The 12,952-nt window shown below is 40.5% G+C and overlaps 2 protein-coding genes across 2 annotated transcripts in view; one reads left to right on the top strand and one right to left on the bottom strand.

Moving 5' to 3' along the window:
• Positions 1-1,828: 1,828 nt before the first annotated feature.
• On the bottom strand, positions 1,829-11,217 carry LOC109464610 (importin subunit alpha-1-like). Its single transcript, XM_019761621.1, has 11 exons — positions 11,116-11,217; positions 10,248-10,381; positions 9,260-9,391; positions 8,486-8,670; positions 7,627-7,799; positions 6,376-6,653; positions 5,859-5,984; positions 4,997-5,173; positions 4,199-4,381; positions 3,092-3,247; positions 1,829-2,466 (listed from the first exon to the last, which is right to left on the bottom strand). The coding sequence occupies exons 2-11, from the start codon at positions 10,302-10,304 to the stop codon at positions 2,368-2,370; spliced, it is 1,566 nt and encodes a 521-aa protein (XP_019617180.1). The 5' UTR covers positions 10,305-10,381; positions 11,116-11,217; the 3' UTR covers positions 1,829-2,367.
• A 113-nt stretch (positions 11,218-11,330) lies between these two features.
• Positions 11,331-12,952, top strand: part of LOC109464616 (protein DGCR6-like) — a 3,152-nt gene continuing 1,530 nt past the window's right edge. Inside the window, exons 1-2 of the mRNA XM_019761629.1 lie at positions 11,331-11,532; positions 12,151-12,311. Coding sequence (XP_019617188.1) covers positions 11,399-11,532; positions 12,151-12,311 — 295 coding nt within the window. The 5' untranslated portion in view covers positions 11,331-11,398. The remainder of the gene's footprint in view (positions 11,533-12,150; positions 12,312-12,952) is intronic.

Below are 12,952 nucleotides of genomic sequence, written 5' to 3' on the forward strand. Positions count from 1 at the left end.
GAGGCCCTCCTCTACCACAAAATAAGGCCAAACCTTTCTGTAAAGTGGATGCCACGAAATCATATTTTTTCAGGCCTTGGATCCTGTACTAATAGATTTATATATTTAGATTTCTATAGGTAGGTTCGTTTCCTCCCACAGTACTAGTCTACGGGGAAGTGCCACCCTACCTGTTTGTGTATTTGAGGTCGTGCTTGAGGTTCAATATGGCTTTATTAGTTCTTAAACTGTGTCCTTTTTTCTGTTTGTTATAGATAACATAATAATATAATAAAAAATAAAAAAACAATATGCTGACATGCATGTGTCAGTGTGTGTGTGTGTGTGTGTGTGTGTGTGTGTGTGTATACGCGAACAGATATGTCACCAGAAAATAAGCCTCCAAGGAGGCCCAAATATAGTTGTATGTTAAACCTCTTCACAAGGCTCATTGTGCTTCTGGTCTCACGTCTCCACAGGTGTCTAACGTCATCCCCACAGGCGTCTAATGTGATCTTCATAGACGATTCAGGTTAGCTTTGTTCATCTCATACTCATAGCGCTAAATTTATATTTCTGTACATTGCCAGGCGTTAGCCAGAGTTAGCCAGGCGAACATTCCACTGTAAAGGCCCTTCCTGTACTCCTGCAGTACATTTCCATCCTGCATGGTGGGTTCGTGTGGCGTAAAACGGTAGCGTGTTTAGCACCAAGAGGTCCCAGGTTCATGTACTTTCTACTACTCTCCAAGCAGAGGTTTGGGTTTTGGGGGTATTTTTAGTCGTGTTTTTAGGCTTTTTTATTCGGGGTTTCTCTTTTGTCAATAAAAAAAAGACCTAAAACATGCTAAAAATACCCCCAAAACCCAAACCTCTGCTTGGAGAGTACTTTCTACATCTATATGTCTTTCAAATTGTGCAATGTTTAATTGCCGGACTCGTTTGTCAGAAAATCTTAGTTACCAATGGAGCCTATGGTATAATTATCTAGATTTCTTTCTTGGTTGAAGACAGTCTCAAATGGTCAAAGGGATTAATTTTCGGGCCACGAGATGTGAATAAAATCAACCTAACTTAAATGAACAATTATTTCAGTCAGCCAACAGAAAGGCAGCAGATAAAAAACGTACGTTTGTTTGACAATTCTCAGCACGTTCAATAATAAAGGGATTAGGATCTTTTAATCGGGCTTTCCTTTTTTGCACTGGTATTGTTCAATTTACATTATTTTATACAATGTACATAGATAGAGCTTCTGAAATGTTGCACTTTTCATCTAGAATTTGTCTGGTGCAGGTGATTTTCAGGGTTACCGGCACCAGGTATGTAGAAAAAGGACTTTGTCCTGGTTCACTAACACGGCGTAATGCAAACCTATCTTGTGAACATGGCTAGATGCTTACCTTTTGCCACATATATAAACATTAGGCTACAATTTAATTGTTGTTTCTTGGATTTTTTCAGAAAAAATATGAAGCGACAGGGTGAAAAAAACAGGCCAAGGCACCCCATGAAGGCCTGTTATGATTTGAGCCATGTTACGATATGAGCCAGGAAGTAAACATACCATGCAGGCTGGTTTATAATTAAAACAATAGATTTTGAACTTTTAATGGAACGAAGTTGCATTGTTACATTGAAAAACTTTAACAACTAGGAAGAAACTGGCTTTTTTCAACCCTTGTGGTCCAAATATGTCTCTCATTGAGCATTTTGCAGTTGATTTAGAACCTAAAATTTTTTTTGTTGCAAATCAGAAAAAAAATAACAGGGCGAATCTGAGAAACAACAAATTGAATTGGTGTGGCCTTAATGGTGGAGTAAAAAAAATTGACTCAAGACAGTTGCCATTGATGTACATAGTGTTTAATGGATAGTTCATAAGTAAGTGCTCTTTTCAAGAAACACTAAGGATTTTCTGGCTAATATACTATGTCTCTATCTAGTCACTCAGTCATGTTTACTATGATTCAAGAAGTTTTCACATTCACATAGATTGAAATATGGACAGTCAGTACAGATAGATTGAGCACCAACACAGTTAGAGACTTCTGACAATACAATGAAATACATGTATGTACAGTACAGTATGTTCAGACGTAACATTTATGCAAAAATAGATTGCTTCTGAGGAATGTAGAGAAGTTATTTCATTGTGAAGTATGTATATCATTTGTGTAAAAACTCCTTGTAGGTTTCAAATATCCAGTATCTTTCCACATGTTAACAAATTTTCCATCCTTGTTCCATCATATATGGACAATCGTGATTCCTTTCTTGCTGACTTTAAACTGTGCTACAAGGAGGAGAGTGGTTCTTTACACAAACGTTGTATAGTTTTGGCATGTTTGTGTCTTTGGTCCATGGAACACCTTGCTGTACAGGTGGATCAGAAGGAGAATCCTCCCTGTGGCACCTGGGCAGCTGCCTGGGTGAAGTTGTAGCCTTCTGCCGTGCTCTCGGGAGCCAAGTTCTCAACTTCTTCTCCCTGAAGTAAGAACATTCACGACATTAGTACAAGTTTATTATTTCAGTGTTCTACAAGTATAAAGTAGAGTGGATTCATTCCTCAAGCTAACCGACATGTAGCACACCATAGTTGTCCCTCAGTAAGACATCTGTATAGTTTCCATCTAGAACTTTTATTCGGACTGTCACTACCTGTTTTGCTTCGTGGGCCTCTTCAAGTGTACAGAGGCTAAATGACGCAAGTTCAAAGAAATTCTCCCTTTTGTACCTTTCTAGTACACATCATCCTGGCAACTTGATACCATACAGGTTGCAGTGCACAGTATTATACAACTACAAGTGTTATGGATATGATACAATACAACTGTATTATGGAAGCCCTTTAGGTTTCCTACCCCCTCCTGCACATCGTTTTTTCTTATTTTGTTTATATTTCATTGTGCAAATTAATAGATAAACAAAACAAACAGAATACAAGTCATGTGAGGGAGGTTATGATTCAAGTTGAACCATTTGTTTTCAAACATTTTTTTCTCCACAAGGTATGGATTCTTCTTTTGGGTACCCAGTGTAAGGGCTGACTACTAGTATTAGTGGTCAGAATTTTAGGTATAGAAAACCCTGGACACAAAACGAGAACTCACCTCTCCTGAGAAGTACTTTTCGATGAGCTGTAAGGCGCTCTGGTAGACAGACTCGTTCTCGTGGTTCTGGAGGGTCTCTATCTTGTCGATGCCTCCGTACTCCTCCACCCACACACAGATCTGCTCCACATGCTGCTGGCCCAGCTTCTCAGCAGCCTGAACAGTATTAACAATACTAGCATTAGTCAACAATGTACACATACATGTGTTTTGCTGGGGCCTAGGAAAAATGTTGTTTTCGGTTTCCCAACTGACCCTAGCAAAAAACACCTTTTGTTTTATCAACCGCTGGTAAGGTTATAAAATTTTCAATCTGACATGGAATGTCCCCTCTAAATTCTCAAATGTCCTTCAATGCATTTTCGAAAGCAATTTTTCTTCAGTAAATTAGGAGAAATATTTCGAAATCCCTATAATACCGACCCTAGTTTTTTTAGGACTGAAACCGGAAACAACATTTCATTTCATTTCAACATGAAATTTCCTACGCCTGGTGTTAGATCTATACCAAGATAATGCAACTTTGGCATAATATCCTGGTCTGTTTCATCTGTCGTAACAAACACAACATGCTAATTCAAGTGCTCACTGACTAAGTACAAATGGTGCAGGAAGCAACTTCAACTTTAAAACTACTACTAGTACATGTACTTTGTAAATTGTTGTGCCATTTAGACAAACTTTAGTTTTATTGATAGGTAAAGACATATTGGGTCATGAATATGTCACATTCTAGAAAACTAAACGGGACATACACGAAGATGCCCCGAGAAGTTTTCAATACACCATGGTGGAAACATATACTATTATGAACAGTTGTACGGTTCGTTACCAAATGTAACTACAGTAGTTAAATGTCGACGACTAAGCTTGGCCTGTCATGTTGTACGTAGTGAAGAACCAGCCAGTAGGCTTCTACTCTGGAACCCTGATACAAAGAGAAGAGTTGGACGTCCAAACATAACACTTAAGAAACTTATAGAAACTGAAACAGGCTTGGAGGGCCAGGAACTTATCTCTGTGATGAATGACAAACAGTTTTGGAGAGCTAACTTTGTATGCTCCACCTCTTCGGAGGATGATAGATGATGATGATGAAAGACTTACGGTGAAGATGTTTCCTATAGCATCCAGGATGACCAGGACAATCTTGGACTCCCTGACGACCAGCATGTCACACAGCGGCTTGATCACACCGGCGTTCACCAACTGGACTATCTGCTCCACAGATCCACCTGATGTGAAGTTTGTGATGGCCCACACAGCTTCCTTCTGACTCTTGTAATCCCCCTGGGAAGAAAACATGATCTACCATCAGAAACAAGTTCCTCAGAAACCTCAAATCACATTTTAAGATGATGATAACATGTTTGAAAATTTTCTGTCTAGTGATGAAGAAGTCTTGATGTCTTAAAGATGAATAGTTCCTTATTTAGAGTCTATGTCTGCTTTGAAAAAAGGACTTGAAATGCTTTTTCTACAATTTGAAACACTGAAAATTACCTGCACCAGACAAATTTTACCTTCACCACCAATTGATCATACTAAAAACTGTTCAGAAACCACTGCCATCATTTCTTTTACACTTCATAGATGGTAACAGTTAATGCTGACAATGCAGCAAATAAAAATGTATATATGTAAACCCACTACACAGACTGGTGCAGGTAGATCAGAAATACCTGCACAGTTTTAATTTTACCTGCACTTTTGGAGGTGGTATTTTGAGCTCTGGTAGTACTATAAATACTTGTAGACTAGTCCCTTCCTAGCCCGCTGTACTGGGTTCACAACTGTGTGACCCAAGTGCTATAGAAATGGATTGAGGCACTGCTCCATACATGGTCTATACACCAAAAGACATAGAAAAGATAAACTCATCAGTACTACACAACTCCTCCCCACCTTATGCAGCACCTCCAGGAGAGGAGGGATGAGCCCAGCATCGATGACAGACTGGATCTGGGTGGTGTTTCCTGCCGTGATGTTGGAGATGGTCCAGGCCGACTCCTTCTGGATGTTGTTCTTCTGATGACGCAGCAGGGCAGGGAAACAGGCCAGGGCACCCTGGTCCAGCACAGCCTGGTGGGGAAGTACAACTGGTCAGTGTGGGATGCTGTCATACATGCATTTTGTCCTACCTGGGCCGCGATGACGTTCGATACAGGTGTTCTGGCCCATGTGATAACTAGCAGTACCGCCCGTATTCTTTCCGTAAACGGCCGCTGCTTCCAAATGTTCTACAGAATAATTCGAGTGCGTTTTGCGCGCACCGAGTGTGCCACTTTTGAAACTTTGAACACCAAATTCGGATGTTGGAATTGACACCGTTACACTTTTTGTTTAAACTGTACCGCAAATTTACCATTACCGCAAACAAATAATTTGCCAACTTTCTTTCTTCTGCACCTGCTGCCACCACAAACAATAGTTTCAGAGAGTATTTTTCTTAGACCGTGAAATTTTGTTACCACAAATAGAAAGTGATTTTCAGTATTACATGTATGTCATACCTGGGCCATGACAACGTTTGACGTGGGTGTTCTGGCCTGTGTGATAACTATATTATTTGGGCTCTAAAGGTTATCACACAGGCTTTCCAAAATTCCATAGAATAATTGGATTGGGTTTCATGTGCACAGCATGTGCCGTTTCTGAAAATTTAAATACTGGATTTGGACATTCGAAATGAATTGATTAATTCTGATGGTAGGAAGACTCTTCAACCATATAGGTTTTTGTAGGAAGACAATCCAGTCAGCTGTACCTGAGTTTGAATGTCGTTCCCTGTGACGATGTTTCCCACAGCGCGGAGACAGGGAGTCTGTACAGACAACTCCCCACAGCCCAGCAGCAGCACCAGCCTGGCCACCACACCAGAATCCACCACAAGCTGGAAAAAACGTACACAAAGAAACAAGATTAGAAACTGTCTACCTTGCAAAGACTAACCTGGGTGCTGTTCTATTTGTATACCTGGGCTCCCTTAGTCATGCCTATAAGGGGAAAATCTCACATATAGTGGCAACCAGTAAAATCTGAAAAGTAGTGGCAATTGTGAAAAGTAGAACTCAGAGTGAGAAGATCTGACAGGCAAATGTGGGAAAAATAATAAATTCTTTGCTGCAGTATTTTTCTTTGGAAATTAGTTTTTCTGGCATTCAACTTATTTTATGTGGTGCACCCAAAAACTTTTTTGTGCACCCATACTTTCAGGTTAGGTGCACCACTCCAGTGCGCCTATTCGCAATTTTGAGCCTATGTTCAAGAATCCACTGTGTTACCTGGATGCGACTGTTGTCCCCGTCAGACAAGTACGAGATGGCCCAGCACGTGTCGGCCAGCACCTCGCGGTCATCGTGGTTGATGAGCGTGGCCAGGCACGGCAGGATCATCTGGACAGTGTCGATGGGGGGAGGGGGGTTCTTGTTCCGACACAGGTTGGACAGCGTCCAGGTCAGGTTACGCAGGAAGGCGACGGCCGTGCCTGGGTTGATGAGCGCCAGGAGAGGCTGCACCACGCCCGAGCGGATCACGAAGTCTCGGAACTCCGCTCCATCTCCTGTGGGGAGAAAGTAGGTTTGAATTTTGAATCTGAGTGTGACCTGCACAGTGCTAATAATTGATAGACCTAGATTCTACACAGTTTGAACAGTTATCTTGTATGGAGTAAAAGAAGCATCATTCTTGATCTAAAGGGGGAAAACTTGGAAAAGACACTTTTAATGTATCATTTTCAGGGTTCTCACATAGCGTAAGGGTCGGGTACAAAAGGGCAAACTCATTTTCACCACTCATACGAGTATCAAGTCCCAAAGACATGACCACAGTAGGGGTTCAGTATTCTGCCCAAAATTTTTTTAAACTCACAACCCTCTGCTTTTTAGGGACAGATTTTGTAAAGTCCTGTTCTTCCTCCTAGCTTCATTCTAATCTAAACTTGATTTTAATTTTTTTTTTAAGATCATCAAGGGCCATAGGGTTATCCCCAAAAAGAAACATCCCTACGCTGGGCCAAATCACAGCATAGGGGCTCAAACAGCCTGGTAAGAGAACTGATGTTCATATTAGGGCTGCGTACCTAAACGTAACATCAGGTACAGGTACAGGTACCGGTACAGAGGTTTAGGTACAGGTCCGGACCTGTACCTGTACCTGAACAATTTGACAAATTAACACGTGTTCTTCACTTTTTCAATCATGACACAGAAACAATAATAAAGTGTTGACAACTTGTCAGTATCTTTATCACAACCCTGGATCAGCCACACTCTAGCGATGTCTCGTGAGACTGAGGATCTCAAATCAATCCGACGGTGTTTACGTCTTTTCCAGTGCTAATTTTTCGTCTTTGTGGTAGGATTTACCTATCTTTAGTCATATACATGGTGTAAACTAGCTATTTCGGTATATACTCGTTACTTCATGATCCGGTATTTTGGACCTGTACCGAAACGATTTTTACGGTATTGGACCGGTACAATGTACGTCCGGTCCGCAGCCCTAGTTCATATATTGTACAGCTGTGAACTTGCCTGCAATATTGCCCAGTGCCCAGACTGCCTGCTCGGCCACATTTTTGTGCTGTGAGGACAGCAGGCTGATGAAGGCAGGCACACCACCCCCCTCCACCACAGCACGGGTCTGCTCTGACGTGCCTGAGGCAATGTTGGTCAGGGCCCAGGCTGCCTCAAACTGGATGGAAGGACTGAACAGAAACTTAGCATTAGCACAAACATAGAGCCTATAATATGGACAAACAAACACCAGTACAGTATTTGTCCACATCCACTTTTGCCAATGTTCTATCAAGCCATTGTGGTCTGTCAGAGCAAAACTAGAAATAGCTTTTTCTGCATGCCCGCACCTACATCAGACAAATTTTACCTGCACCACTCAGATTCAGAACTTGGAAAGTATGGATCAGAAATACCTGCGCAACTCCAATTTTACTTGCACTAACCTGCATACACCCAGTACATGGACCAGTGCAGGTTAGGTGCAGGTAGACATCAGAAATACCTGCACAACTCCAATTTTACCTGCACTAACCCGCATATACCCAAGTACATGGACCAGTGCAGGTTAGGTGCAGGTAGACATCAGAAATACCTGCACAGCTCCAATTTTACCTGCACTAACCTGCATATACCCAGTACATGGATCACTGCAGGTTAGGTGCAGGTAGACATCAGAAATACCTGCAGAGCTCCAATTTTACTTGCACTAACCTGCATATACCCAGTACATGGACCAGTGCAGGTTAGGTGCAGGTAGACATCAGAAATACCTGCACTACCCTGCATATACCCAGTACATGGACCAGTGAAGGTTAGGTGCAGGTAGACATTAGAAATACCTGATTATGATCATGTAGAGTCAGTGAGTACTCACTTGTCTTCATGAGAGAGGAACTCCACAAACTTGGGGATGACGTTGGCCTTGATGATGTGACCAATGGGAGGGTTGCGTTCGCGGGACAGGATTTTCCTGGCGCCCTGCACGGCCAGCAGCTGGTCCTGGCCGCTGTTGGAGTTGATGCCCTGGATAATCTCATCTACAGTCATAAAGCTGGGACCCTGCAGGAGGAATTAGATGGTTTAGGTCAGATAGATGAGTCATGACTATAGACAGGACTCAAAATACTGAGTGCATGTGCACCTTAGAGCACCCAAATTTGCAGCTGTGCACTCATTTTTTTCTGTGGGTACTGTAATACTACACCAGTGAACCCAAATATTTTTGTAGGTTTACATATGTAAAGATGTTAAATGTGTAGTAGTATACAGCATATTCTTAAGATCTAAGTGTCAGAAAAATAATAAATTATTTGTTTTAGAATTTTTCTTTAGAAATGAAACATAAGATGAAATTCTACTTACTTTATTCTATATGGTGCACCCAAAAACATTTTTGCACCCAATTATGTAGGTTGGGTGCACCAGTGCACCTACTCCCAAAAATTAATTTCAAGCCCTGATACTCAGTGATAGATGACTTACTGTTATGCTTGATTGTTTTATTGGGATCTCCATTAGTGTTACACAAATTTCTCACTATTCTTCCTAGAGTCTTCAAGACTGATGATATATTGGCAGGAAGCAGGAAATGAGGAGTAGTGTTACTGGATCTTCAGCGGAAGCCTTTCATTTGAAGAGGATAAGCTACCTGAGAGTTGGACTCCTTGAGTGGACTTGTGGCATCCTCAAGAACGGCCACATTCCTGCGTTTCAGCATCGACTCATCCTTCTTGGCCTTGCGAAGCTCCACGCTTGTCTCATTCCTTCTCCTGCGCAACTCCTATTCCATAAAACAAACAACAAGTACATGTACAAGGGGAACGGGTTTTCTGCGCGTGAAAAATTTGCGCGCGCGTGAAAAATAAAAGTCCCTGAAATATGTCAGAAAATATGCAGTACCAAATTCTTATGCAGTAAAATGTGATCCTGTGATATAATTTTCCATCTGTAACTCAAAATTTTTGTTGGAAATTTTAAGTCCCTTGGGAATACTAGTAGGTTAATTTTGCATATTTTCCATAAAATCTGAACATTTGAAAATCACTTGAATTTGTAAGAAATACATGGAAAAGTTACTAGTATAAGGTTTAGGATAGAAAAATGTAATAATCTGAAGCTTTTCTCCATTCTAGAAGCTTGCTTTCATATTTTAGCAAAATTCTTTCACGCGCAAATTTCAACCTTTTTTGCGCGTGAAAACTTAACTTTTGAAAATCACTGAAATATTGACAAAATACGGCTATGTAGTCTAGAATGCAACAAAATGATGTTCAATTCTGTTTTATGTGTTTTTTTCCAACTATCAAGCTTAAAACAGCCCCTTGGGAATTGGCTAATTTGCATATCTTCACGCGCAAATTTTTCACGCGCACAAAACCCCATCCCTGTACAAGTATTATTGCTAATGCATTGTTAATACAGTTGCAGAGGCTCATGACAATGTCCAATTGATATTATAAATAAGATGCTGACATATTTCCCAAACCTTTAAAAAAATTTTATCTACTAGACTAGGATCATCATACTCATAATGACATAATATTAATAATGACATTTTTGATCGACAGATTTTGTTTTAAGTAATTACTCTCGTACTGGAATTTCATGATGACCAGCTAGACAGAAGAATTTCTTACCGAAGAATCACGACCCTTGTTCTTGAAAGACTTCAGTCTGTTTTCCTGAGATGGCATCTTTGGTTATCGATATGTGGAGTGATGTCCAACAGTAACACAAGCAGTGGTGAAAGGATATTCCTCAGATTTATTGCCTGCAAATGATGAAAATATTGTTAACAATTTTCTTTGTAATAATTTTTCCATGATTTTTCAAGGGTATCACAAAAGAACCTTCATTGACTGATCATGAGTTTTTTTCACGGAAGTTTTAAATGTTATATCAGGGATGCCCAAAAGTTTATAGTATACAGATTTACTCGACTGAAGACGGTATCAAGGTATTAGCCTCTACCAAACCTTTTTAAATTCTAGCGTATCATCGGTATCATTTGTCTATTTGGCCAACAATTTTTGCTTTTTCAGCCACTTCCCGAAGCTTGGTTGGGGCTAAAATTATTCAGATGGCATCATGCCTGCTGCGTGTTCGTTGAGATTTAAATTTCGTTTTCTGACTCGCAGACACTTCGCCATTGTTTACAGATAAAGGGTGTCATACACACAAAGAAAAGCACCTCATGACATGAAAGGTAAGCAAATTATAAGCAGTAACTGTTTTAACTTATAATAGATTAATGAAAGATATCATTCTTTCTCGATAAGGTGTGAACAACCGACAGCAAAGTGAGGAATTTTTGTCATCCCTGACAACTTCGGTAAAACAGAAAAACAGGCTCGAATTACCGATATTCCGCATAGATTTCTACCCCAAACAGTAAATAAATCATGTAAAACATGTCTATTAATCCCAGGAAAGAGTTTCTTCCGAGAAATTGAAGTTTCTAGCGGCATAGAGGGCAAAAATCACACCAAAATTCTACACACGCACCTTCTCTCTTGTGTGGTTGCTCGAGACCTGACGCTATCGTGGCCAGCTGATTTTAAATATCCCGCCTTGAGGATGTTTGATTGGTTGAAGTTCTTGAACTGATCAGAAAAAAAGGCATTCGATTGGTCCATCCTCACCAATCTCCTCTCTGATTGGTCAAATTGAAAAACTCAGTCGTTGGTTTTGAGTTACAAACTCCCGTTCTCTGATCTCGCGAGATGATAAATCCAACATGGCGGCGGTGGGCTAAAAAATTTTGACAGCTGACGATAAATCTTCAATTATGAATTTATATCAGGACATTACTCCAGAATATATTCCTTCTAGGGTTTTTGAAGACATCCCGGTGCATCAAGCAGGGGATAGACGTAACTTCTTGCTGAAGGAGCTCCAGATTATGGTGGAGGATATACCGGAGTGAGCGCCCCCCTCCCCACTTGTACAAAACTTTGCAAGCTACATTTTCGAGTTGCAACTGACAGCTGTATTAAACGTTACAAAAGCACAGCAGTTGTTACATATATATATATATTTGATAGTCCGGAAAAGTGTACTTGTATTCAACTATAAACTCAAATGTTTCCGAATAAGATGTCAAGGTCTACTGCAGAATAGTAAAATATAATAGCAAAATAGAACAGAATTATGTTGTAAAGCTGTGAACAAAATAGTAAAGTAGAGTCATTTGAATTGGTCAGGTAGGACATCTGTCCAGTTTGAACTGCTTATAATATAGTTGGTTTCCGTGCCCACCACTTGAATTAGGCCCTGCAGTCTATGTGAACAAAATCTTGTGTATCAGTACCTTGGTGCTGAATTTTTTGGTGAAGCAGTAGTCTTTAGCTGCATAGCTGGCCAAACAAGGAACCAATTAAACAGCTAGCTATGTCAGCAAATGCTAAGTATCATTAATATTACTAATTTATCTCGTATACACCTCCTTGGCTCTGCCATACGTCAGATACATTCTTTAGTCACAGTTGTGTTAACTACAGATTGTTCATAACATTTACTTGAGTCCATCTCTTCACCCAGGCACTATCAGAACAAGTTGCCCGAGTCCCTTCTGTCCACCCTGGCCTCAGCCCTGATGGACGGGATGGTGTTTGACATCGTGAGTAACCTGGAGGAGATTCAGCAGGCCAAGGAGAGGAACCAACTGGACGTCAGAACAAGGGCCACCAATAAACATAAAGGTAAGATTCGAAACTTGAAAGCTCACCTGTGTAGGTAGAATCCATAGTTGCAAAATTCAAGCTTAGTTCCAACACGAAAAGGAAACTCACCATAAATTTTTGGTTCATCTCGTCAACCTTCATCAGATGTATGATGTACTCGCTGACTCCCTGGAAGTCGGGAGTGTGGTGGGAAGACGGAATCTCCCACCGTCACGGTTCAGAAAGGGTTGATGGGGCCTGATGTAAATTGCCTCCTTCGCATCCCTCACAAAGTAGTCCTTCTCCATATCCAGTATGTGTACCTTAGGCTATGTTGATTTCATTATATGGATGACATCCTCCAGGAGCCCCAATATAAAAAAAAAGAAAAAAGAAGAAAAAAAAAAGTTTTGCAAAAAAAAAGTTCTTTTCATTATGAAATCTACATGGTCATGAGGGTTGAGCAAATGGCACAGAGTATGGTTTGGCGAATAATCTAGTCTTCAAGTTCATTTCTTTACAATTTCGTCTTTTTTCGTTTGATTTTGGCATTCTACGACATTGGTATAGTTTCATTAATTTTTTTTGTAACTTATGGTATATTTTTGCTCATTTTACAACTGTTTTGTACGATTTACAGTATGGTTGAAAACTTTTTTTTTTGTAACGGCCGAACTTAC

The sequence above is a fragment of the Branchiostoma belcheri genome, unplaced genomic scaffold, assembly GCF_001625305.1.
Source record: "Branchiostoma belcheri isolate BF01 breed outbred unplaced genomic scaffold, Haploidv18h27 scaffold14, whole genome shotgun sequence".
Lineage (NCBI taxonomy): Eukaryota > Metazoa > Chordata > Leptocardii > Amphioxiformes > Branchiostomatidae > Branchiostoma > Branchiostoma belcheri.

Excerpts from the sequence above, each read along its gene's own strand:
- LOC109464610 (XM_019761621.1), bottom strand. The coding sequence starts at position 10,304 with ATGCCATCTCAGGAAAACAGACTGAAGTCTTTCAAGAACAAGGGTCGT. Across the intron at positions 5,174-5,858 it reads GGAACGACATTCAAACTCAG|GCTGTGCTGGACCAGGGTGC; the intron begins GTACAGCTGACT and ends CTTCCCCACCAG. Across the intron at positions 4,382-4,996 it reads TCCTGGAGGTGCTGCATAAG|GGGGATTACAAGAGTCAGAA; the intron begins GTGGGGAGGAGT and ends TTTTCTTCCCAG.